This window comes from Stigmatopora argus, chromosome 8 (genome assembly GCF_051989625.1).
Source record: "Stigmatopora argus isolate UIUO_Sarg chromosome 8, RoL_Sarg_1.0, whole genome shotgun sequence".
NCBI classification, from domain to species: Eukaryota; Metazoa; Chordata; class Actinopteri; order Syngnathiformes; family Syngnathidae; genus Stigmatopora; species Stigmatopora argus.
In genome coordinates this window covers 8,030,943-8,058,188 of record NC_135394.1, presented here as the reverse complement: position 1 = coordinate 8,058,188, position 27,246 = coordinate 8,030,943, and the positions used below count along the sequence as shown (strand labels likewise).

The 27,246-nt window shown below is 36.6% G+C and overlaps 1 protein-coding gene across 1 annotated transcript in view; it reads right to left on the bottom strand.

Annotated features, from left to right (window-relative positions):
- Window positions 1–27,246, bottom strand: part of adgrl2a (adhesion G protein-coupled receptor L2a) — a 184,705-nt gene that overhangs the window by 37,134 nt on the left and 120,325 nt on the right. The window contains exons 10-15 of the mRNA XM_077606548.1: window positions 26,460–26,629; window positions 13,496–13,709; window positions 7,960–8,069; window positions 6,468–6,527; window positions 2,707–2,721; window positions 273–1,073 (exon numbers count right to left, since the gene is read on the bottom strand). Coding sequence (XP_077462674.1) covers window positions 273–1,073; window positions 2,707–2,721; window positions 6,468–6,527; window positions 7,960–8,069; window positions 13,496–13,709; window positions 26,460–26,520 — 1,261 coding nt within the window. The 5' untranslated portion in view covers window positions 26,521–26,629. The remainder of the gene's footprint in view (window positions 1–272; window positions 1,074–2,706; window positions 2,722–6,467; window positions 6,528–7,959; window positions 8,070–13,495; window positions 13,710–26,459; window positions 26,630–27,246) is intronic.

The following is a 27,246-nucleotide window of genomic DNA, read 5'->3' as shown; positions in this document are numbered from 1 at the left end:
AATAAAGAAAAAAAGCACTAGCAGCGGTCCCCTGGGCTTTTGTAACAACTTGGGCAACCCTCACACAGAAAACCTCCCTAAATCCCCAAGATACTGATTTACTAAGATATGGAAGTTTGCTTCAAGATGTTTTTCACCACCGAGACTACACACCCTTGCATCCTACACTTTTATGACACATGCATACTCATCAGATATTATTTGTCAGTGCATTTAACAAGATGAAGATGTTTAGGTGCCGAAACATCAAAAGTAGTATTTTAAAAACTTACCATAAACTGGATCAGGTGGCCCGAACAGCAGGTTATATCTCAGGATGTAAAAATTATTCCACACGTAGAGTTGGTTATCTCGCGGATTATAATCCACAGATGCAATGTATTGGTACTGGTTGGGAAAGTGGATATCAACATATTGTCCACGGTTTTGCTTCGTGTTGTAGATATAATCAATCATGCTCTTGCTGACTTCACTTTCGTTGTCTTCGTAGGTGGAGCGGACCACATAGAGTACTCCGCAAGCCATGAAGGCATTGGAGGCAGAGCGTTTGTCATAGGCCGTTTCCCACGTAGCCTCAAAACGTAGCGTGTAGGGGTTCAACTGGCTCATTACTATCATGCCGTTGTTCTGCTCTGTCGCATAGATTACCCACAAGCCATTCTCATCCACAGCCAGGTCAATATCTGTTTTACCACCCCATTTATATGGTGACGTGTCATGGTAATTTGCATTGTTGATGATGGCTTCCCCACTTTTGATTCGAGTTCGCAGGTCAAACTTGACTATGTTGCGGGTACGCTCTTTGTTGAAAAACACCGCACCATCATAAACCACAAATCCAGTCCCATCCACTCTGTGGGGCAACTTGTATGTAATTGTCTGACGGGCATTTTGGAAGTCATCCAGGGAGGAATATTCAATAAGAGTGTCTGTTCTATAAGGAGTCCAAGGCATGAAGTAGATTTTGTCAGCAGCTTGAAGTGGATCTTTGCACCAGGCGCCAGCTTGTTGCTCTGCTTCAAACTGAAAGGAGGGTTCCCCAACAGCTTTCAGAGTCCCAGGACAAAGAAAAACTAGTAATAGAAGAAAGTAGAATAAGAGACATGTAAGTTAATCTGGTATCAAAAGCACCACACAAAATGTATGAAAAGAAATTCCATTTTTATCTAATGACATGTCCAAAAAGAGAATGAGGACAGGCACATTAAAATAACGCTAAGTTAACACATGTCCGCAAGCAGTATGAGGATTCTAGTTTTGTGCACAGCAAGGAATAAGAAAATAGAGAAGTCATCAAACATAATATGTATAAATATTTTCAATAGTCTGAAACAAAAAAGGGGTTTTAAATTTGATATTTAGTGAAAGAGGAAAAACACAAAATGAAGGAAACACAAATGAAATGTAACAGAATAAAAACAGTCCTGCAATTACAAATATAAACAGCCCAATTAAAGTCACTTCGCAATAGACGTGAAAGGTTAAGAGAGAGCAAGAGTCATCAAATTCCGGAAACATATGTACAGTGTGTTTGTGTGTGCCTAAATGCACCTCAACTCTTCTTCAGTAAAGACCGGAGAGGGATGTCATTAGCAAGTGGCGGAAATGTCACAATCATTAGAAAAAAGTATGTGGGTATGTCGAGGGATGGGACACAGTAAAAGAAAAAATAATAATTAAAGGATTCTTAAATAAATGAATAGTAATTAATCACAGTTGAATTAGATGGCAATATTTGTCACAAAAAGCTTTTTTAATAAAATAAGTATTTGTGTATCATTGAATCAAATATACACAAACGTGAACTGCAACTATTTATAGCTAGAGTTTTTAAAAGCATAAAGTTCCCTACACTTCTGTTTTAATGAGGAAGGTAAGTTACTGATTTCATGTCGTTGCCACTGATATGAATGACTAATATATGTATTTTAGTGCTCAACGATTTGTAACAGGAAACAGAAAACTGGAAACATTGCCATGGCAACAAGAAGTTCAAAACATTCACAACCTACAGTTAAGTGGGTAAATTATCCAAAGACAAGCTTAACTTGCAAAACCTGCATTATTTGTCAAAGTATCACTTTTTAATTAAAGGTGCCAAATGGATTTAATTGAATCTTTCATGCTCGCTACCTAATGTGGTTGTCGGAGTAATCACTGTATCAGGAAGTAGTGCACTGATAAAGGCGATGTTTAAAGCTTACGTAAAACATAGCCTACAAGATATATCACATTAAAATTAAATTAAAAATTATAAACTCAGTAATGGGTCTCATGAGGCTCTTAGACATGGGGATCAACAGAATACAGTATGAGCACTATGTAGTCAGGTGAGGAAAAATGGAAGATAAGTGAGCCAGAAAGAAGCTTTGGAGAAAGAGAAGGACGGAAGAAAGCAATAGCTTCACTGTAAGCAAGGCATGCTATGGAAAACGATTTGGAAGCCAGGCAAATTGTGCTGAGTTGCAAAGGCACCCAGGCAAAATGAGGAAGAAATACCTTTATGGAGTGAAGCCATTATGCCACCAGTTACATAATTTAACTGTGTACTATCTTTTCTTTACAGTCACTCTTATTTTTATTACTATTAAAGTTTAGAGGTTTCACTGTAGTCCACAAGAGGGTTGTATGGGGCCACCCAAAAAAGTTTACAACTCGATGCCACAATACAAAGTAGCTTCAGTTCAGATTGTGTCTGTTATTTACCTTTTTGCTCCACTTCTATTTTAAGCATTGGAAGAGAGAATTAAAGGACGGAAGGGGAAAAAAAAGAAGATTAATATGTATTAACTTCCATCACTACGGTTACACACAAAGACACAGCTGACACATGGATAAGGATGGGTTTCCCTAATTAGAGTAAACAATTCAGTTGGAAAAAGTTGACATCATCATGGTCCTGTTGAAGGAAAAGAGTTAAATTAACTAACGGACGACATGATTGGAAGATAAAAAGGTAAACATTTAGTACAATCTAGTTTTATGATCAGTTAAGGACAAATGATGCAACATCTATGTAATACATTATTCCCCTCAATCTCACGACTTGATAGCAGTTAATATTATATTTCAATCATCTTTTCTGAATGAAAAATGTACCAACTGGCTATTAAAGGGGATTTTGTAAAAAAATGAAAATCGCTGATTATTATGAACTGACAATAAAATATGTTTATGGCATGATTCATTTCAAGTTCAAGATCACAAACATTGGCAACTAATCTGATTGGGCAAGTATATTGTGGTATGAAGGGTTTAATGCGACTCAACACTTAAGCAAAAACATACAGAGCTGTTTTGCTTAGTTCTTTATTTTTAACGTAATGCCCTGTGAATTGTAATGCCTGTTGTAACGCTAACCACGGAGTAACTATTATTTACACTAAATGCACTACATGACTGCTATCAAGTTAGAGGGTAGAAAGACAAAAACAAAAAAAAACACCCATCACTTTTCAGTGTTGCTGAAAAAATAAAAGCCCAAATGATGAACTAAACTGTATACTGGGATGTAGCATTAAAAATCAAAAGAATCCAAGATATCATTATCATAGAAGGCAAGAATTATGTGCCATTATGGGTTCCTTAGAAAAATTTTAGTCCGAATTTTAAGCCAGACTGCAAATATTTATTTTTTGTTCAATTCTTAAGAGTTATTAAAAAATTAAAAAATAAACCTGCTGGGATAGTAGGTCAAGTGGGTATAGGTGTTTGACATTTTGACATGAAGAGACAAAGTTTTGTATTTGTAGTTGTGAAAAATCATTTAGCGAGGATCTGTCGAACAGTGATTTACAACCTATAACACCAACAGTGAAAGTCGACCAAAAAGTTAAAATTGTAGAAACCCTCTTGAATCACATCAAACTAGAATAGAATGTAGAATTATCTGAAAAAGCAAAGTAGATCAATGACAGGAGATCTGACAATGTTAATCTGAAACATACTAATGAGGGGGGAAAACAAAAACAGTTTGATCGGAAATCCGCAGATGAAAGGGGGAATCCTGTAGCCAAGGAGATTTCCTGCAGATTGAACAGGGGAAAGGAAGACGGTCAGTTACTTTTAGTAAAGTAACAATGAAACACAAGGTCCTCCCATGTCACAATGAGCCCTAAATTCTGTACTGTTTCCACTGGTTACTGAAAAAGCAAGAAGGTTATTTCTCCGAAGACCACCATCAGAAGTATCAGAAGAAATAACTTCCATTAGTATGAATTAAGATGACATACAGTAAAATTACTGATGTAAAAGTATTACATATCAATGTAAGACATGAATACAAAAAAAATATTTAATTTATAATATTTGGTTAATACCTCTAAAACATTAGTATTTTTATAGTACAGTAGGTGTTTAGCATGTTACACTAAAAAGTGTTATAAAAACTGAGCATAATAAGTGTCTATACTAGTGCCGGTCTTTCTAATTCAAAATAGCATGCATAGTTCTCTTCTGTTAAAAAATATATCTGACTCAAGTATTAGTGTAATGAGCGAGAGATTTGGTGTCAGATGAAATAGATATGCACGAAGGCAAATGTTTCCCTGGCTGGAAGATAATGATGCTAATGAGGACCCACGTGATCAAATCCAGATCAAAAAGGTCAAAATGATGAAATTATTCAAACCTGGAACAACAGCTACATGCACATATAAGTGAAAAATCCATAAATTGCTTGTGTGATCATGTAAATTTTCAATTCAAGACTGTCTTTCATTCAGCTGCCCACAAAGCCAAAAAGCAAACATGTATGACATTGTGCAGGCTAAAAGTTCATTGGTAAAAGCTTTTGAGGGACTGTTGGTTCTACAGTCAAAATGAGGACACTGTCTGAAAGCCCGCCGTTGATCAGCTTAATGGGGATTTAATATGTTGTCTTGTAAATCAACTTCTCAAGTCTTGTATCCCCCAGCAAATCCAGTGGAATTTAAGTCTTTGAGCCACTGTAATGTTTTAATCACAAATCTTAATATTTGGCATGGGTTCTGCCTTCTCTGCCAAAATCGGAGAAGTGTGTGCTATAAGATGCATGCATAGTTAGATCTGTATTTCACAGTGTAATTTCGGCAAACAATACTTTGATTGTCTGTTCCTAATCTAACACAAACACACTTCATTAAAAAAGCAATGGAACCACTAAAATTGAACAGAAAATTATGTATTAGTGTTTTTTAAAGTAAATAAAAGACATTTTTTAAAGCAGTAGTAATCACTAGCATCAATGAAAAACTCCTCAGGGCTAACATTTTGGAAGAAAATTGAGGTAAAAAAATGCTCCCAAAGCTCCTTTGTGGCAGCCGTAATTTTGGCTGTGAAGCAAAGTTAGGTAAATGGCAAATTAAGTTCCCCCTTGACTGTGTATTGGCTGTAGGCTGAAGTCTAAACGTTTGAGTTTAACCACAAATATTCTGATGTTTTTGCACATTAGCAGGCAATGCTACTGCACAACACAAACACTGATATACTCGAGGACAGATATAAAGAAGCAAACATAAAATTGTTTCACACTACTTTAAGTTACTGTACATTTTTGATGTTGGGTTCTTTTTTCTTTGTTTCTATTTTAGAAGCAGAAAAAGCCTTTGCTCGGGCCAAGTGGAACATGATGTAGTGGTGTGATTTAAAAGTTTGTTGCAAGCCAATCGCAGGGCACAATGAAACAGACAACTACTCATGATCACAGTTACACAGCCAACGAGTGGGAATCAAACTCATCCTCCCTACACCAAAGTCAGGCGGAAGACCACTGCACTATCAGGTGACCACCGCAAGATTTAGTGTCGGTTAAATAAGAGTGCATTTTGGAGACTACAGGTCAATTGCAAGCAAAAGTGTATAGTACAACATTACATAGTCTTTCACCATTGGCCTCAATGTACCAGTATTAATGTGGATACTGTTTTTTCCTTTTTATTTTGTATAGGTCTGTACTTTAGTTTTACGGTATGTTGATGGCCAATAAACATCTGTAAAAGGAACTGGAGTCTCAAATGCAATTAATGGATGAAATTTTAATCGCCACGTGTTGAGTGCAGGCAGCATAAATCATAGTTTGGGAAAATTACCAACCACTTTTTTTTTAACTGTGTGATTAATTAACTTATTTCATATGGCGACAGGGTTATATAGCATCCCAACAATTATTAAAAATACCTTGTACTTTTAAAATATCTCACCGTCTACAACGGACAAATCAGTTGTCAAAACCTGTTTTTATCAATAACAATCTTATCAGTAGAATTAGTGAGATTGTGAGACCTGTATTCACACAAATCCAGGTACATAGGTGTATGTCTATCTCATGTGTGTCTGTACATAAATTAGTAAACAGGGGATTGGTTCAGGGAGAGTCACAAAACAAATCACATTTTACAAAACATTTGAGGGACTTGAGTAGGATAAACTGGGTTTGTGTGGATGGATTGGTTTAGAGTGGTCACACTTGTAGTACACTAAACACTTACCAAGACAGTTGCGATAGGACACATTCTGTGTTCTTGCTCCTATTCTGGTCGGGCACGGACCTTTGAGAGGCAAAAACATGGTGCTGCAGACATGCACAGACTGAAACTCCTCAGATTTAAATGTTTCCCCCCATGCCAACCCCGTTCAAATGTTGCTATATATTTTAGTGTACGCTAGATTTCTTGTTATACATCCATCATTGGAGAAGTCTTGTTTGTATCCTTGAAAAAGAAAGGCGGTTTAAGTCAACTGTGGGTGGACAACAGTGTGTCTTGAGGCTAATAACTCTGTCAAAGCCTAAGGTGGCACAGTAAGACAAATAATCCATACATAATAATGAGGTGGGTAACCAAAAGATGCTGAGGTGATTTTAAAACCTCAAGCAGGATACTCATTTCTGGATGCTGTTTTTTTTAACAACAGACCCTTCAAGTCTTGGAGAAGTTGACCTTTAAGATGTTTAATGATGTCAAATACTGAAATCTGAATGCAGACAAAGGGGCAGCATGGACAGGTAATACAAATAAACATTGGTGAACATGTATGACAAAAAGAGATTGTATACCATGCCCTGTATTTCTTTAGTCGATCACTCATTAATTTATTTATCATACTGCTTATACTCACAGGGGTCGCAGGATTTCTTTAGCCATTTTATACCAAGCAGAATTTTGGGGGAAATATCATCATTCCATAATTTTCTACTGAAATTATTCCTATTGCACTTGATGATGAAATCTAGACAATTTATGTAACTCTGCCATTAATCAAGTTGTGAAGGTAATTTGGCAGAAGATTATTCACAAATTGCAAAAGAACCTGGCAGATTCAAGGACAAAAGTGTATTTTTAATGTAAAGGCCAGTCTGAACTTTGTTTAAGAGCTGAATGGCAATAATTATTTTACACCTTGGCAAAAGAAAATATGCTGACAATATCTCCTCAGAGGAAAGATTATCTTGGTGACTTAAGTGCAGCGTTTATGTTCTCTTACATTATGAAACATTTGTTTGAATGCCACTGCATCTGCTTAATTGACATACATTAAGCTATCGAGTTGATCGGCGCTTTTGCCTGCCATATTTCTCCATGCAACAATAATGAAAAGCTTGCCATTGTGGAAAGTCAGCATGATTTCTTCCACGTCCTCTCTGCTCTACTAACTCAAAACCCAGGTCATTGGATCACTGAAAACATGGTGAGTACATTAATAATACAAGCAAGTGCAGAGCAGAACCAAAATGTTTTACAGGTCATAGATCATGAAAAGTTCATGGCATGACATAGATGGAAGAAGAGGGAGAGGAAAAGGGCACTCAGAGGTCTTGCGGACAAAGAAAGCAGACAATAGGGACAAGGTTAGAGCTGGAAATGGGAAGGTGATGTGCCATGATGCCGAGAAATGAACTGAAGACTGGTGCACAGTGGTGTGGAGATCTGAAGGGTGACTTTACAATTTATGAACATTGGGTGAGAGCTGGGTTATACTTACTGTAGGGCACACACTCATACTGGACCTCCAGATACTTGTAGGTTCCAGGACAAGGGTCTGGGAAGACGTCAGAACCTGTAATCACGATACACTGGGTCCGATTGTTGCACCTGTGAAGAAAAGTAGACAAACAATGAAGAAAAAGTGAGTTTGCATATCTCAAAGGTAGTACTGTAATTACTTACAGTAAATAACACACACACGCGAACACACATATAACTGCTTATCCTCACAAGGGTCACGGGCGGTGCTGGAGCCTATTCCAGCTAACTACTGGGACGGAAGACAACCATTCATGCTCACACTCATAGCTAGGGGCAATTTAGAGTGCTCAACCAACCTACTCTGCAAGTTTTTCAGACGCTGGGAGGAAACCGGAGTACCTGGAGAAAACCGACACAAGTCCGTGGATAACACATATACACCATAGAGTGAGGATTGACCTGGTATCAAACCCTCGACCCCAGAACTGTCAGGGTGACATGCTAATCACATATATATATATATATATTTTTAAATTGATTAAATTTATGAAGGCCTAATAAAATAACATTTTTTGTTGGTGTGTCAAATTGTTTGACATTGACTTCCATTTTACAGGGCCATTAATGCAGCATGTCACACTATATTGAGCGATACAACATTTTATTGCCACTTCCACAATCCTGCCAGCTATGCCATACAAATTACAGTATTTATCTTGCCCGTTCCAATGGGAGAAGGAAAATGAATACTACCTAGTTTACACTTGGCTTATGAAACAGAATGATACTAAAAATAAAAATGGTGACACTAATGAGCCATGACAATGTTCCAGAGACAGATGTTTTAAACAACAGGACATCATCAGTAGAAGAGAGAGAGAAAAAATGAAAAATCCTCCCTATTTAATGTGAAACAATATTGACAGAAGTGGTGATAGTGTTCTGATGCATTGTCCTCATTTTGGAGCTAAGGACCCAGGCTTCCTGTTCTATTGGAGCCAAGACTCATCTGTGAAACTTCAGGGTTCTCCTGAGACCAATCGAACAAGCTTAATGACTTCTATGCATAGTTTTTGGTCCATTTTGTGGATGTAATTGAAATTCCTAGCACAAAAAGTTCAATATTTGAGGGCACTCTAATTAAATACATCTACAATTATTGTACTATGATTTGTTTTGCTATATACTAATTAATAATACAACAATAAAACAACAAATGAAAGGTAATGCATTTATTTATTTATTTCATCATTCTTGTTTCAAGTCAAGAACGTAATTGTTAAATAAGAGTAAAGTTAAAGAAAGAAACTAAAGCTGTAAGCCTTTTTATCTGCAGGGTCGGTGTATATAGTTTTGCATTTTATTTAGTTATTTTATTTTTTGTTGATTTTATTTATTTATTTATCTATTTATTTTATGTTTAGGCTAAATTTAAACAATTACCCCAGCGGTAATGGCAACTGTGGAAAACATAGGATTGATATAAGGCAAAGGATGGGATGGGAAGTGTGACAGGCTGTGGGCACCAGTGGTATGTTGTTTGAAGTGTCAAAACATTTGCTATTGCAGTCACGGTGCAGATACGCCTATTTGGCTGTAAAATAAAATAAAATAATAAATACATATATAAATAAATAAAGAATGCATGAAACCAAACTTGACAGTCTGTAATAGAGTGCATCAAAACCTGAACGTTGTGTGTAGTCCGACAGGAAGCCTGTGTTTACCGACAGCTCACACAAGAGATTTGCTCGCAATGCAAGTTAACTGGTGAACAGTGTCAAGTATATTTTTGAATAGTGAGGGGTACTTTTGTTTCTTTGTTTTTTTTGTACATGAAATTGATTATCGAATTTTGCCCTAACAATGGACTAACATTGCCAATCATTTTTTTAGGTAGTAACAAGAGACAAGAATTGCTTAATGCCGAATGTCTTTGAGACAATTTTCAAACATAAAAAAAAGCTTGACAGTGAGAAACATCCTCAACATATGACAAGCCTTGAGGACACAGACTGAGCAGGTTGAACACGCACTGAGCCATATTACACATCTTAGGGTGGAAAAGATCCCACAGTCATTGTACTACTTTGGTGGGGAAAAGAAGCCCTTGTGGTCACGGGAAACAGTGAAAATGTTGTTGTAATCTGTATATTATTCATCTATTTAGGTGAGCACACCCGAAAATTTAATAGAGCACTCCTGATACCACAATTCTACAACTTAACCTTCTCAACTGCCATCTTAAATTCAAAAAGAGGACTAATTGGATTGGATTTAATAGGATGGATGTAATTGGATATCTTACATCTAACTGTGATCGAACTCATTGTGTATGTGGAGGGCTTTTATGTTTTGGAAGAAAATAGATCCCTTACACGATTAAGTCAACAATGGTCTTTGGGATCCATGTCAAGGTGTGATTGGTCTGGCACTGAAAATGCCAGTACATAGGGCTGCTACTGTAGTCTGCTCCTTCTAATTTAAATCCATCATATCTAACTATTACTTTAAAACAACATCATTATTTCTGATTTCTGTTATCTTTGACCCTTTTTCTTGTCATCATATCGCTTGCCCTGCCAATTTGAGTGAAATATGTTAATCAATGCTAAAGACGAAAATTTATGCAGCAGATAAACCAGTATCTAAAACGGGTTGTGCCTGGATGAACAAACAGCTAGCTAAAACTAGGTTGTTACACACAGCTAAATTATCCTAATATCCAATTTCCCACTACACTTAACATGAACGTTAAAAAAAGCTTAGCGTGATTAATTTATTGGTATTCTGTTATTTGCTTTTGTTTTATATTCTATGGACTAAAATCCGCAATGAAATTTTAGTCACATTTTAGCCGAACTCTTTGGGTGAAACACCAAATTTACAACGTTCCTCATGGAAGAATATAATATACTTTATGTGAGTTTTGGATAACGATAAGATGCTCATAAATCTAAATTTATTTCACACTACACAATTTTCTATCCCCAAAAACCTATAATATCCCAAGAGGCCATTCGGTAGTCATTAAATAAACAATGGTGAAAATGTAAAAATGTAACAATGAATAAATAAATATTACTGCCACAACCAATAATAATAACTATATCATCATAAAAATAATAATCATAAGTAGATTTTTAACGAAAGGATTGTCTTTGCATAAAGTTCTATTACCATATTAATTATTTCAAACGGTACCCTCATGCAATTTCTCTTAGGGAAGTGTCCAGATTAACAGCCACCTGAGTGCACTAATTGCTTCCAGGTGAATGTTCTAATCGAGCCACAGCAGTCCTAGAGCGATTTTCATTAAATCATTGTGCTCATGAATGTAATATGCCCAACTGATATGAGCACCACCAGGATTTATCAAACATGACCAAGCCTCATTCCAATTCTCCTCATTTCCAAAACACATCAGTTTGGAAAGTGGACAGATTAGCGGAGATATCCAGATGGCCACCATCTTTCTGCCGCACACTTAGATTGCATGTGATATTAATATATTTCATAACGTCCGATAACAAACATTCTTAACTGTGACATTGTGACGTGGATTCAATATTCCTTTTTTTTTCTTATGTAACATGCATGCCCCGGTTTATGGACTACAAGGTGAGGCAAATCCTAATAGGGGGTTTCTTTTTGTTTATTTTAATTAATTAATTTATATTTTCTGGATGGCAGAAATACCAGATAATCTGAGTCTTGAATGCTCTTAAGTGATTACGTCACATTTATTTTTGTATTGTTGTCACAACAATACTTTTAAATTGCATATCTATGATGGTCTGAAAAATAAGATAAATAATATAATGAAATCTGACTATGTACATATAGTTTATATACAGTATGTAAATATATAATTTGTGAAAATGACAAAAGGTATTGCAAGTGATCCCAGAAGCCAAGTAACCCAGTATCTACAATGTCAAATACTGACGTTTTTGAGTCATTCAAAGTTTGGCAATCTCTTGTCCGAGCGAGGTTGAGCTTTGTGTAATGTGTAAGGCCGCAAGAATGGAGCAGACAGGCTGCACCCTTTGAAACGAGACAATGTGAGTCAGCTATCCCACTTTATCAAACTTAACTTCACAATTGGCCTATTCTGTACATGAATGTGACTGTTTATTTCACAATTTTGTGTCTTCTTCATTTCCCAAACCGGCTTACAAAAGTTGCTGACGATCTCGTACCATCCAGTCTCTCAGTGACATTCATGTCATTCTACCCAATGCACTTTGCCGTTGACAGCCTTTCAACATGACATCTCATCTTCAATGGCTCACATTTACAACAGTGGTATTGTAATCCTACAGGACTTGCATGTCAATGCAACAGTAAATGCACACTTCCACACTAAATTGTATCGACATCCACAAAATGTAAAACATGTCTAGACACTTATGGGGAAATAAAAAAAATAGTCTGCTATATAATTGAGCAAAATATGTCTTATGGGGCATCCCAACTGTGGTTGATTGGGTTAGAAGACTTAGGCTCAATACTTTTAAAGATGTGTCCAGGCATGCTTGCTACACCATTAAAAAAGGCCACTGCCTAAAATGCTTCCAAAAAGTCACAGTAATTCAGTTCTCCAAAATATTACCTAAAACTGAAAAATTGGTACATGTGATAACTGTATTTGTTTCCAAAAAAGTGATGATTAAGAAAATAATGGATATTTTTCTTCAAGAACACACTTTACACTTTAATAAAACTGTGTTGGGAGGATTTCTTTAAAAATTATGCTTTGGGAGATGCCATACTCTGGCTGATGTCAGCAATGTTGTTTCTCATGTCTGTTTAGATCAGTGATTCCTAGAAATGATCTGGAATGTCGTGGTAAATTATGCTAGTTGTCATTTATTTGAATGACAAAAAATATGCATTTAAAACATCAACAACTATTTGCCATATATTACGAGGCAATACGATTAAACGCTTTCCTCCACAATAAACGTTGAGAATTGGTGGATTAGGTAACCAATATCAATCTCATTCAGTTTCACAATTAGCTTCCCAGATGAGATAATTAGCGTGAAACTACATCAAGAGGTTGTAACACATTATTATGCAAGTCAGGGTTTGCATGTCGGACAGGTCTGTGAAAAAAAAATATTGATTTGATGTCACGATTAAAATAAAACTTCTTAAAAGTGCATGGATGTTTAGAAAATTAAAACAATTAATGCAGAACTATGTATGTATATATATATATATATATATATATATATATATATATATATATATATATATATATATATATATATATAAATATATAACTTTTTTGATTTATGCTGCCAGGATGGTGCTGCCCATTTTTATCCCCGCTCCACAGTTTCATCGAGCTTGTCTATTTTTGATGGCATCGATCAATCCGAAAGCAGCTATGTTAAAGAATTTCTTCCAAAGGTGAGAGAAAAAAGGAAACTGAAAAGGGTAAACTCACAAAAAAGAAACACTTGACAGGATTCCAGATCCTATTGCTCTGGGCAACCAACGTACTGTACACTGAAACTTCAAATACAGACTGTATGGTTTACCTCTGTGACATGATCTTGTATGCTTCTGGAAGATAGCAGTTGATATTCTCCATTTGGAAAGGGTCGGCATCACAAATCTTATCGTCTGTTCGCCCATAGTTGGCACTTTCGATCGTTATGACATCACTTCCTGGACAGCGCAGATCGATGGGGTAGCCCTCACAAGACAGCTCTCTCCGCACTAAACCAAATGGCAGGGCAGCCCGACTGAATCCTGGGGGAGTACAAGTAGAGCTTTATCAGTAGGAATCTATGTGAAGCAGGCTCAAACAGAAAAAAACATCAGACTGGATGGAAAAGATGGATGCGAACTAAGGCAACAATATCATTTTTCATACCGCTTATTCTTACAAGGGTTGTGAGGTGTGCTGGAGTCTACTAAGGCAACACATTAATACTATGGATTCTTACGCAATATATTTTTGCAATGAAACCTGAACAAATGATTTACAGTATTAAAATATGATGCCAACACATAAAACAATGGTCTTTAAAATCACCAGGCAGATTTTTGTATATTGTCCACATGCTATCATACCTGGATGCATTTATAATCATCAATACATTTCTAGGTTAAAATGTAAACAATAAAAAATACATCCAAGGCATTTTCCCCTCAGCACAATGTCCAGTGGATGTTGTTTAGTCATGATTACTATCCTGTATTATATCACAAAAGAAAAGCAATGTTATTTTTTTTCAAAGAAATCAATTAATGGAATTTAAAAAAAAATCTAAAGAAATCAACTTTAAATGGATGCAATTTAAATCACTTTTCTTGAAGGATAAGCAGCACAAATAGTAGTTGGATGAAACTATGCATAGGCAGAAACCTGAAAATAAATCAAAATCCAGATCATGCCATAAAAACATCAGCTGAAAGTGAATATAAAGAAGCAAGCAGTCTCAAATACAGAACATTTTGGTAACTCATGCTTTACCATATCATCAAGTATTACAGCACAGCGATATAAAGCTTAACCAAATTGCCAGCTGCTTCTCTGTTCTAAACCACAAGCTGCACTGAATCATAATATCCCATTTTTTGAGCATCTGTTGCCTTTTTTGTCCTTTAAATGCCAGTGTGCTAGCTGTATTCCAGAGCTGCAGGCTCTCTAATGAGGTCTTCATGGCTGGGTTACATGCACTTGTTTTGCCGTATTTCATTGGCACCTGTACAAATGAGACAAATCCATATGTGCACTTGCTTGTGTTTACAAAGCACTTTTCCTGACCGCAGTTGCCTTAACTACTGACTACATGTTTACCAAAACCGCTTGGAATGGCTCCGTTTATTTTACCCTATTGGAAACTTCATCAATTAAGTGAAAATACAATTATCCTTGCTTGATTAAATGCTATGTTACAATGGGAGGGGATTACGATACAGAATTAAGGCCCTCACCCTAAATTGCTGTTGTGGTATTTTCTAAAGGAAGATAAAAGTCACATTATGTAGCCTGATCCTCCATTTGTTTCCTTAATCAGGTGAAAGCTCTTTTTCTAAAAGGTGCTCAGTGTAGTGTACAGGTTAGAGTAAACAAAAGATTGTATGGAATGGGGCATCTGTCACAGCCAAGCTAACCTCGGTATAAGACTTTTTAAAGGCATCCTTTTAAGGAAGGATTTTTCCTTCCTATTGTGGCTCGTTCTAAAAAAGATTTTGTGTGATGTGCATCAATAGCAATGGCACATTCATACGTTTAAGAAAAAATCCTTTTTGTAAGCCTCTTGGTGGAATCAAAAAAAAAAGAAAAACAGTTGAGGTTCTAAACAATCTTATCAGTTTAATCTGCTGGATCGTGAGAAACCTCTTGTGGGGGGGGGGTGGAAAATTAAACCATTACACATTACACAGCCAAACTTGACTATTTCAGTGCGGTTTAAAGAAAATAGCGCCATGTGTAAAAGCACTTTAACATCAGTCACTGCCAAATTTTATGAACATAAATGAGGCATTGTAAAATCATGCCTACAGATAAAGAAATGTATAGTTGAAACCATAAGAGATTTATTTTAATGGAAATGTTTTTTTCCTTTTTTTAAGAGAAATAACTGCTAACAGTGCATGTGTGATCAGTGATTGAGCATTTGACTTTCTGAACCTAATTCAACTTCTCTTAGTGGTTATTCAGTCCAAGTAATCAGGGTTTGTATCATGTGCAAGAGCCTTTGAGTTTAAGCGCTAACTTGGAACCCAATTTTACCCAGTGTGAAGCGATTGCCTTAAATCAGCAAAAAGAGCCTTTGAAAGCTCTGTTTTTTTTAAATTGATGAAGTCATTGTGCCTAAAACAGACACATGAAAGTATGAACATCCCATGGCTCTCAGTCATGTATTCCGTGAATAGGAATAGATGTTGATGACAGACCCCGTAATAATGCTTGATTATTGAGTAAAAATCCAGACATTGCATGAAATCGTATGTCCCCGAAATTTGCCTTATTCCTCAGCTGCCTCAGTGCATTAGTGTCCAAAAGACGTTGTTATTGATCAGGCAAATACGCCATACTGACAAGATGAGTACATTCAAGATACTGTATCAATATTGGAAAATAAACACTGTACCTCCTTTAAGAGTTGGCATTGATTAACTGCTAAAAGGAGCAAATGACAACCATGGGATGGTGGGGACACACTCACTCACAATAAGGAAGAATGTACAAATAAAAGAGATGACTGTAAGGTAAACTTGGTGCTGTACCTACTTTGGAAGATTTAATTTAGGAAGAAAAAAGTACACATTTGTTATTTGGAAGTATTTTGGATTTACAAAAAGAGCAAAGGAGGGAGAAAAGCATAGGTCAAACTAATTTTGAATGCTGATGCTTACAACTGGACAGAAGTGAAAATGCAAACCGAAAACAGTTCAATACATCCATGTAAACTGTTACAACCATGCTAATATTGTTTGTTAATGATGCAATTTACCCCCTCCAGAAAAATCTAAATTATTTTGGAGGTCAGGAGAATGTTTCCGAATTAAGATTATTTAGCCTTGGTGAGTTTTGCTATGTTCTGATTACTATTGAATCTTAAATTGTGATAATTCAACCTTTAAACATCTGCTTATTGCTCATACTGGGATAAAAACATGGTGGTAATTGACTCCAATTTGTGCAAAGGAACTCTATTTCCATGGGTTATAGCACTTTATTACACCATTGAGGAGCCTCTATTTAAAGTTTCTCATGCTGACATTTATTACCGTGTATAACCTTTACAATGACATTATGTCAATACCAAATCTGCAGTTTAGGAACTGTGGGAGTATTCCATATGTAAGAAGAATCTATTATGCATAGTCTATTTAGTGCAATGATATAATAATGATTTTTTTTTCTTTTTTACCCCAGATGAGCCCAATCAATTGGAAAGTGACCATCTGGTAGGACATGAATTTCACTAGAGCAGGGGTAATGAGAAAAGTACCTTCCTATTTCATTGGAATATGGAGTCATTAGGGTCTTCATCAGCCCGGTAAAAAACTGATACCATGAACAGAACAAGTCATTATCAGAGCACACTGACCCCAAAAAAGTATATGAAGCAGTTAAGAACTAATTCCTCTTTGAAAAGTTGTGCATTTAAAGATGTTACAAAAGTGAGTGAATCTTTACCATTAATTTTTACGACTACAGTATTTTGGACGCTGAAACCCTAACCATCATGTCAGATAAGTAAACAATGTATTCACATGAAGGGGGTTAACAAGCTGAAAACAAACATGGCATCCTTCAGAATAGTGAATGTGTTGACGGAAATCTAAAAAAAAGAAGACAAACCACATTGCTTTTGAAACAAAGTCTACATTTACTACACCCTTACTGCGCCAAGCACAGTCCTATTATTTGTATAGCATACATTACATTCTAGAGCTATAGATGTCATGACAAAGCTTATTTGAAAGGTTATATGTATATATTATATAAACCTAATGGTAGTCAAGCAGTTCTCTTGGCAAGGTTTTTACAGGGATGTTTTCTTTCAAAATTATCTTAACGTACATAAAAGAAACACAGAAAACAAAACATGTATTTTTCTTAAACTATTTACTAACTAAATTATGGTCAATTAAGTCAACAAACATAATAAAACAAGAAAAAATATTGGAATGTTTGCACCTATTCAGTTTTTCATTGGAACTGTCTAGGACGAAGTGAAGTTTTCTTATTGAAATGACCCTTTGTAACTTGAGTAACCCATGCTTCCAGACAGAGTCCAGGGGATAAAGCTGATCAAAAGGCTCATTCAAACCTCTTACCCCTGGCATCTGTGTGACCAGAACACAAAGGTCTCCAGGCTATTTTGATGGGAAACCAGATAATTTTTCTGTGGCGACTGTGACACCAGCACTCTTGATGCTTGTCATCTAGAGTTAATGTACATCTTTGGCTACCAATCTGGTAAGGACCAAACGGCTGTGTTTTAAACGAGGCAGCAGCTTTCTTGACCTGCTATTATTTGACAATCCGACAAGGTCTCTTGCAAGGGTAGGATTTGTGGTGGGTAAGGATTTTGTGGCCCACAGCATTAGTGGGGAGCTCCAGGAAACACAGCTTGAGTCCTCCAAAATAAAGGAAGCCCCCCAAGGGAACTTTAACGTTAAGATTCTTCTGGCAGAGCTGACTCTATAATCTACAAGTGTTTTACAACTTTAGAAGTGAGGTCTGCTTAACTCATCTCAGTCAATCGACAAATTGGTATAGAAATGTTACATATTTGTTCTTATGAGCTATGATTAGAAACAGAAAGGCAATGATGGCACTGAGCGCTTGGATTGTGTTCATACTCTGATTCAAAACAGATTCCCCCTCAAAACTGACTTTTAGGGCTGACAGTTCACACTGTCTGTAGCCACTGTTCAAATCTGATCTGAGTCTGTTGAGACTTAGGTCACATTGTTGACTGACAGGTTGCTGTGCCAACAAAAATGTCATCCAGAGTAAAGTGATGTCACAGGAAGTCAATACATATTTCGGCTTCTCAGACTGAGAAACATCATGTCCATATCTCATATGAAACTACCTCCCGTATGTGGTTTCAATAAGTCTCTCAAAAATCAGATTTCTGTGCTTAAGTGACTTGCAGACGATAAAAGAGCCATCCAGTTCCAATCTGTATTTTGTCTGCCAGTCTGACGAGGCCTTAGTGATGCCGCTATGATAGCATAAAATCCTCAAAATGTTTCCACAAAAGCATGAGAGCCAATACCTCCTGAAGGGAGTGTGTTTACTTCTGTAAACATTACCAAGTATAACGCGTCACACGTCTAACAGTGCGTACGTGTGTGACTTCAGGAACTTGTTTTCGTCACACTGAGTCGCAAATGTTTGTGAACTATGACCACCTACACCAAGATACTGCAACTAACTAAAATTGGAAATTATACCCTGCAAAGTAAACATAGCCTTAAGGTTTTCAGTGAGATGAAACTTGCTGCAAAATATTACTAGAGAACCACTGATTAAACTGAATGGAATAATTGCACACCTCTGGTTTAAAGTGTAGTGAAGTAATTTTATTTTTATTTCACCAATGCTTTAACTCTAGTGCAGGGTTATGTGAGTTTTTTGTGTGTTCTGAATCATATTATATGTAATTTCAATATCAGTTATTGTATAAAAGGGTAATAGACAATACATTCACAAATGACAGATGTAAAATCATGGTGATTGTAGTAGTCGAAGATAAGCAAAAAGCAGCAAGAAAACAAGTGCTTGAACCTCATTTGTATTCCCCACCATCTAACTCCCTCAAGTTCATTTACATCTCTGCTACTTCCATAGCAACAGCAGAGGGTATCAAGAGATATTTTAATTTACTGTAGATATATCAACGTTAAAGAGATCTTGTCATTTCTATGTGAGGAGACATTTATACTGTTTTTTTCCCAAGAAATGGACCATGTTGTGTACGATTTCTAACAGCCGCTTCCACTTTACATCTAAAACATAAGCCCAAAGTAATACATAGTAAATGGTATGTGGTAAAGCTGACCTTAATGTTCAGTATTAAATGATCATATGTAAGTGCCACAACAGAGAGATTTAATGTTGTGTGTTGTCTTCCACTGCTAACAACTACAATTGAAGTATTTTATCAATCCAACAGGACATTACGTGCCTTAAGTTTCGTTACTGAAAGGAATGCATTGCGTTGTGTATCCTTAGGAAACACCCTGCACACTTATATGTAAATGAACCATTAGGCCTAATTAAGCTCAATGGGGTTCATCAAGGTCATAAATCCACACTTTTTTCATAAGGAATTATTGACTTACCATCATCAGCACATGTCGGCTGGCTGCACTCACACAAGTACAAACTGTCATCTCACTATCTAATATCAGATAGCCCTCAGGCCAGCCTGTGTGTGTGTGTGTGTGTGTGTGTGTGTGTGTGTGTGTGTGTGTGTGTGTGTGTGTGTGTGTGTGTGTGTGTGTAAAATTTATTTTCTTTTTCATTATTCTTTTTTGGGGGTGGAGGGCCTCAAATGGTAATTTCGTTTTAGGTCATACAAATGGCCTGCGAAGACAATCAACAATATCAGAGGGAACATAGTCCAACAATGTATTTTAGCTTTTTTAGTTTGTAGGTATAGTAGTGACATGATACATGCATTCATTTTTAAGAGAACTGATTTTCAGCAGTTAATTAATTAATCAGGTCGCTTAGTGAAACTTTGATCTTGGGAACAATGTTTAATATTATATTAAGTCTAAATGTGCATGAGTATTTTTGAATGACCTTTCAAACTGGCATTTGGGGTTTGTTTGACATCTTACTGCAACTATTTCCATCCCAATTTTTTTTTAATTGTTTCATATACATGGGTATGGCTTGGTTCGCTCTCTGCTCCAATGAAGCATTTGATGCTTGCTGATTCAATAAGGAAACATTTCCCAGTAGGTCACATGTGGCAGCACACACAAATGAGATAGGTCTATCTGCTTGGTTTGCATTCCCCCAGAGCGCTTCTTCAAGTAGGACCACAGTGCTTGTTTCCTTTTCTGAGACTACACTGTCATGCCTATGCATTTGTGTCACATTATGCAGCTAGTGTTTCGTCTGACCCCCACCTGCCATTGAAGTCTGCTGAATACCTCACTACACCAACACCAGCTGAGTTGAAAAGGGGCCAGTGAGCACCACAATGTTATCACACCTGATTTAATTTTATTACAGTTTCGTACACTACAGCTTTATATTGGCTCCTAGGTAAAACAGTCTTAATTTATTGTGTTACAAAATACTAATTTTCACATCATTGTTGGGACCGCTTGTGTAATAATTCAACCAACCCACCACTGCGATTGGCTGGCCACCAATTCAGGTTATTCCCTGCCTGTTGCCAATGGTTAGCTGGAAGATCCTCCAGCACCCCTCACAACGCTTGTGAGGATAAGCGGTTCAGAAAATGAATGAATGAGCTGTTTCCTTCCATCACACTGTCACGGCAAGAAAACCTTGATACTTCCAGTAATGATTTATGAGATAACTCGTAAGAATTGTACTTTTTTTCAACTTTCAAACAAATTCTGAGCCATTAAAGTAGTATGTAAACCAGGTGATTATAAATTAAGCAACAACAAAGCATAACAACTCCACCAAGCTGAGTCAGTATTTGTATGGATAGTTATCTCAGTTAATTAAAAATGGCTTACCCTATTGGTATTGATTTGTAATGTTTCCACATGGGGAAACCTTTGGGAGTGTTTTTTTCAGGCAGTCATTTACTTTAGGGGCTTAATAAAAGATAGCCAAGCTCTTGACATATGGACACACTTAGAGGTCATAATGACTCACAAGGTCAACTGCTGAGTCACACAGGGTCAAGACATAGTGATCTGTCAAAGGACAAATGGTCTGGTCTGACAAGTTAAAGCTGACAGAATGCAAACCAGAAATTCATGAACTCTAAGTGGTGCCTTTTAAAAAGGGGATAGTTGAAAAAAAAAGTTTAGGACCAAATGTAAACATTTCAGGTAGTAAACAAATAAAAATTGCAAGTTTTATATTTTTCATTTATTATATCTCATCTCATTTTGTGAACCGCTTTATCCTCATTAGGCGGGGCACACACTGAATCGGGGGCCAGCCAATTACAGGGCACAACGAGACGGACAACCATGCACACTCTGACATTTAGAGTGTCCAATCAGCCTACCATGCATGTTTTTGGAATGTGGGAGGAAACCAGAGTACCCGGAGGAAACCCACGCAGGCCCAGGGAGAACATGCAAACTCCACACAGGTGGACGTGACCTGGATTTGAACCCAGGGCCCCAGAACTGTAAGGCCGACGCGCTAAACCACTCACGTCATTAGGCCGCCTCATTCATTATTTGATTCCAAAAAATATACCAAGAAACAAGTATTACAGATTATTAGTATTTCCTTGATTATTTTGAATCAAGAAAAGTAAAAGCCATGTTTCGCTGCAACCAGCAGATGTGCTTTCTAATCACCCTCATTTGCTGCCTAAAGAAAGTATGATGAATTAAGCTACATTACTGCAAGACCTTGTCTATTGAACTATTACTTTGAAACTGGCATTGAAATTGAATCTTAGAATATTCAGAGAGAGTTCATCATTTCCCACATATTCAAAAAAAGATATTTTCTTCTGAAGAAAGGTTCACTTTTCCCTGAGTGAATAAAGGTTTTATATTCGCCCATTTATATCATTATGTGCCAGCAAAACTACTTAACAAGCTTCTCAAATGGGAACACAGGCTTCCACCGGTAGGGCCTGGATTTAAATCCTTTATATTTACAACCCCAGTTCCACCATCCTGCAGTTACAGTTATCCTTATCGGAATATATATATATCCACTCTAGAACAGGATAAAGGAAAGCAATGCATATAGACACAGATGTAAATGCAAAAAACATCCTGCTTTTTATTCTAAAGAAAAATGTACAAATCAACAAAATATGCATCCTTTAGTGTATTATTTTAATTTTTAAAACAAACCATGAAATTGATTGTACTTTTTCATCTTGAGATCAAAATGTCTTTCATCTGCAATAAAAACATCTCCCATGAACACTAGCCCGTATAAGATACAAGCTTAGCTTAGGTTCAGGTGGGTTCTCATAAAAAACAGGGCTAATTATTTCATAAAATGTTGTTTGAGTGTGCTGAAAAAAAAACTGAGTTTCCGGTACGGTTATACATGCACAGTTGTATCGTCATCTTCATGATAACCTTGAAACACGGAACCTCATCAGAATTAATATTTTCCCGTTAAAAGGAATATAAAACTTCTTAAGACATTCTTAAAAAAAAAACGTGTTTTTCGTCGGGAAAAGTAGCTCTTATTTATACAAAGGAATTAGATCATAATTGCACAAAGAATACCCTTATCGTGTAGCATGGTGAAAGAGTGATGCAGTAGCAAAGAGGAAAGTAAGCTACACGTGAAGAGAAGTTGACATGAGAAACGATCGAACAAGGACTGACAAATACACAGGGTTTAAAAAAAACAGCAATCTGTTGCAGACAAAATAAAGCAAACTTCTGCTTCTTGGGGAATAACAAATGTATTAACCTCCTCAATGCCCAGGTAAAAGAAGGTTTGTGCTGGGGTTGGGTGGGAGCATGTCAGCACTCTGCATAACAAACACTAACCTGAGGCCAGCTGTGACAAAGCACTAATCCAACAAAATCCCTCCTTCCTTTTCTGAAAATCCTAATGAGGATTTGAAGTGCTCGGCAGGGTGGAGACCCAGGGGCTGTGGCTACACCTTGCCACTGCTTATTGTCTCCTTATCTCCAAGCCTGGCTGGTGATGAAAGAGACATGACAGCATGGTGGGTCTTGGTACACAAGGCCCCCAAGCCTACTTGGCTCCATGGGGATCCATATTCAACAGTCGGCCACGGACAACCCGAATGACAACGAGCAAGAGAAAGGGAGACAAAACTAACATAATTTGTTTACTAAATCCACAGGAGAAAAAAACAAGCAACAAAAAAACAATGTAATTGAACAAGCATAATATTTAAAAGGCTGTTTTACACCCATTTTGCAAAAATCTGTGTTTGGCTCTAATCCAATGAAAAATGTGTAAATTACATCATGGTGTTTAAAAATGAGTAAAAGATACAACAGTTATTTGTGACAGATACTAAATGTACTAAATGACTAAACAAGTACTAAATGTAGAGATTAATGATGTTGAAATTTCGCCAAATAGTGTAATGTAAATGTAATGACAGAACATATCCACCACTTTATGGTGTTGCCACCCGAAGTCAGATAGGATAGGCTCCAGCACCCCGCGATCTTGACAAGGATAAGCAGTGTTGAAAATGAAAGAATGAATGAATGAATGGATGTCTGAGCTACCACAAACACTTGCTTGAAAGATAACATTATGCTTTTGTTTTTTAAAGATAAGCCTGGCTGTTCTGAAGAAAGTCCCTAGTGGAAAGATTATAAAGATTATAGCATTGAAAATGGTACAACAGCAATAGGTGGTGCAAGATGGTGCTCTTACAGGTACTGGCTCGTATAAAACCCTGAGCTTTTACTTCCAGTAATTACATTTCGGAACACCCTGATTGTCTATTTCACTCCTTTCACTTTGAGATTAAGGTCTAAAGCCTCTTCTCTTTTCGTTCATATGATCCAAAAAGAGGAGTTTTAAAGGTGCCCTCCTTCCATGCCCTTGAGATATTTCAAGAACTTCAAACAACTCAAGCTGTGACAAGAAAAAAAGAGCTGGGGAGGGGAAGAACACTTTCTTACAGTTTGTTCCTTGTAACAACCTTTTACATATTATGACACACAGTTTACATACCCCACAGGTGACATACCTAAATGACAAAAGCCTCATCATAAAAGAATGAAAACATCCCATACAACAAAACAATGCTTTTATATATATATATATATATATATATATATATATATATATATATACATATATACACACACACATATACATACATACATACATAGATTAATACATATATATACATATACATATATATATATATATACATATATATATATATATATATATATATATATATATATAAATGTATATACTATATACATATATATATATATACATATATATACATATATATATACATATATATATAGTGTGTGTGTGTTTGTTTGTGTGTATATTTCTTTTGTAGGTAAAGTGGTGAGGGGAAAAAACATTTAGGGATGAAAGCCTAGGGATGACAGTGAGCCAGCTGTGCAAATATAGATAAAAGGCACGTATTCCGTGACCACAGTCCAAGAGACATCGCCGGATGTGCATGAGACATACATTATAAAGTGACTCTATATAATAACAGAAAGCCCTTCAGAAAAAGGAACAATGTTGTGTGTGGAGGTCCTCCTTCCAAATACAAACTTTAAACTACTTCGAACATTTCACTAGGCCATTTAATTCAATTATAAAACATGCATTAAAAAGATATTAGGCATAGACGTAGTTTAATGAAGTGTGCGGACTTGGGGATATTGTTTGTAATGAACTGTTTCGGAGGCTGATCCCCACAGCTGTGATGGGAAATGGGACTGACGTGAGGGGGTACGAAATGCAATCAAACATAAATGACAAATGGTATCAATAACAAAACTTAGGTGTGCATTATTTATTAGTTTTGCTTAGTTAGTTCTTATTGTTTGGGCTGTAAGTACATTAAACAGGCCACACCTTTAAAATCTGACAAAAGAATGTGTGTTATTAAGTGGATCTGGATGAGAGGTTTGTTGAAAAGGTTAATCAGGATGGAGTTTTAACAGCTTTAAAGCGTTGGAAATGCTCTTTGCATCTCCTGGGTATATTGCCATTAAATACAGTACATCATACATTTTCCTGTGTGTGACAATTCTACTCATTTCATCCATCCATGTTATTACAATTCATCGTATTGCGGCAAACAGTCTACAACAGCTGACTTCAGGCCGAAGGTCAACAAGACCGGGGTTTCCTCATCTTTTTGTTTTAAGGGCCAAACCTTTCACGTACAAAGTTCCAGCACGCAGAATTGAAAAAAAAGTGGAAAACTAATTGTTCCATGGCGCTGAAATGCTGCTTCTCAAAGTTTGCTAAAACCATCATGAGAAAAGAGCCAGTCATCAGTTACTTCTGTGACTGTATAAATCTAAGCAGGATGACACAGCAACAAGAAAATCATGTCAAGACGCTACATGTACATATGTTTCTTGTATGTGACATAGTGCAAAAATAATCCTAAATATTCATTGAAAATATGTAGAACACTTTTAAAATCCATACAAGACAGGCAAATAGTTTCAACAGTTGGCACTAAAAAACAAACTGAGAATCAGTTCCAGTGATAAAGTGCACTAAAAACAGAAGCCAATTTTTAAAATGAATCATTAATTAGTGCACCAGTATTTCAGTGATTAAAGAATAATATGTAGAAGTGTTTACAATATGCAGTGTAGAAATATAGATATGAACACAAAGACACAGCTGTGGTTAGTTAATCACAGCTAAAACATGCCATGATAAAAAGAAAAAAAAAAAGTGTTTTTGAAAGCGCAAAATATGAGGGGGCTCGGGCACAGAACTGAACACTTTAGCCCTAAATTTCTAAATGTATCCAGCCCCAATGCCACTGGGAACAATTGGCGCTCTCAAGCAGAAAATCTTTGGCAAATCACAATTTGTCTGAGATATCCAGACTAATGAAAGCGCTCCTGATCATCCCCATCCGCCTAATCCTATGGTCCTCAGAGCCACATTACTTAGACATGCACTGTGGGACCTTAGAGGAGCCGCATGAGCGTTATTTTCAGTGCTCATTCGAGAATTTCTAAATAAGTCTATAGTATAAGAAAAATCCCCACAGAGTGACTAACTGTCAGCAAGCCGAAACACTTATTCACGGGATGCTGTAAAATGGTGGTATGAAAACAAAACAGTCTGCTTTTATATGACCAAAGATTTTCACGGGCACTTACCCTCCGTGGAGTGGAATTGGGCCAGCGTGACAAGCCAGCAGAAGGTGTGTAGTTTCCACATGTCGCCAAGTGTTGGTGGTCTCTTACAGGTTTTTTTATGTGATGACAAAAGGCTTCTAAAAAAGTCCAATCCAAATGCTGTTAGAAATAGTCATTGTGGATCCTCTCACCTGTAAATGAAGGACATGTAGAAGGAACGTCAATTCAAAACAGAAAAAGACACTCATCACAAGGCATCGCCAAAATTTGTTTGTGTCTGTGTGTGTTTGTGGGGGTGAAGCTGAGCATCTCCAGGAACTGGGTGTAACCAATGCTAAAAAGGCCACCCTTGTCCAAACAGATGGGAGATTCTACACCTTACCAAAACTATATTAGTATATATGTGTGTGTGCGTGTGATGGTTGTTCCATTTATTTGGGGGCCAACATTTGACACATGCAGTAAAATTTAAAAATAGATAAACTGATTAAAAAAGTGGTTACTATGTTAGACCATATTTATATTTTAAAAAATGTAATATGGAGCAAAGAGAAAGGTTGAAATAAGTGATCATTTTAGTTTGAATATTAGTAGGTATATTATGGGCATAAATGGTCTTCGAAAAAGTTCTATGGATCGAAACCTGATCTTTTTTTTTTAATGAATTGTATTCAACAATATATACAAGGTGGACTGAGAGTTGTCAATGGCATATGTGCGCTGATCCTAGGAACTGAATGTGCAGTTCCTTATTTTGTTTCCTTCTCATTTATCGGATTTCAAACGTAAGCCTGGTGAAAGAGCGACG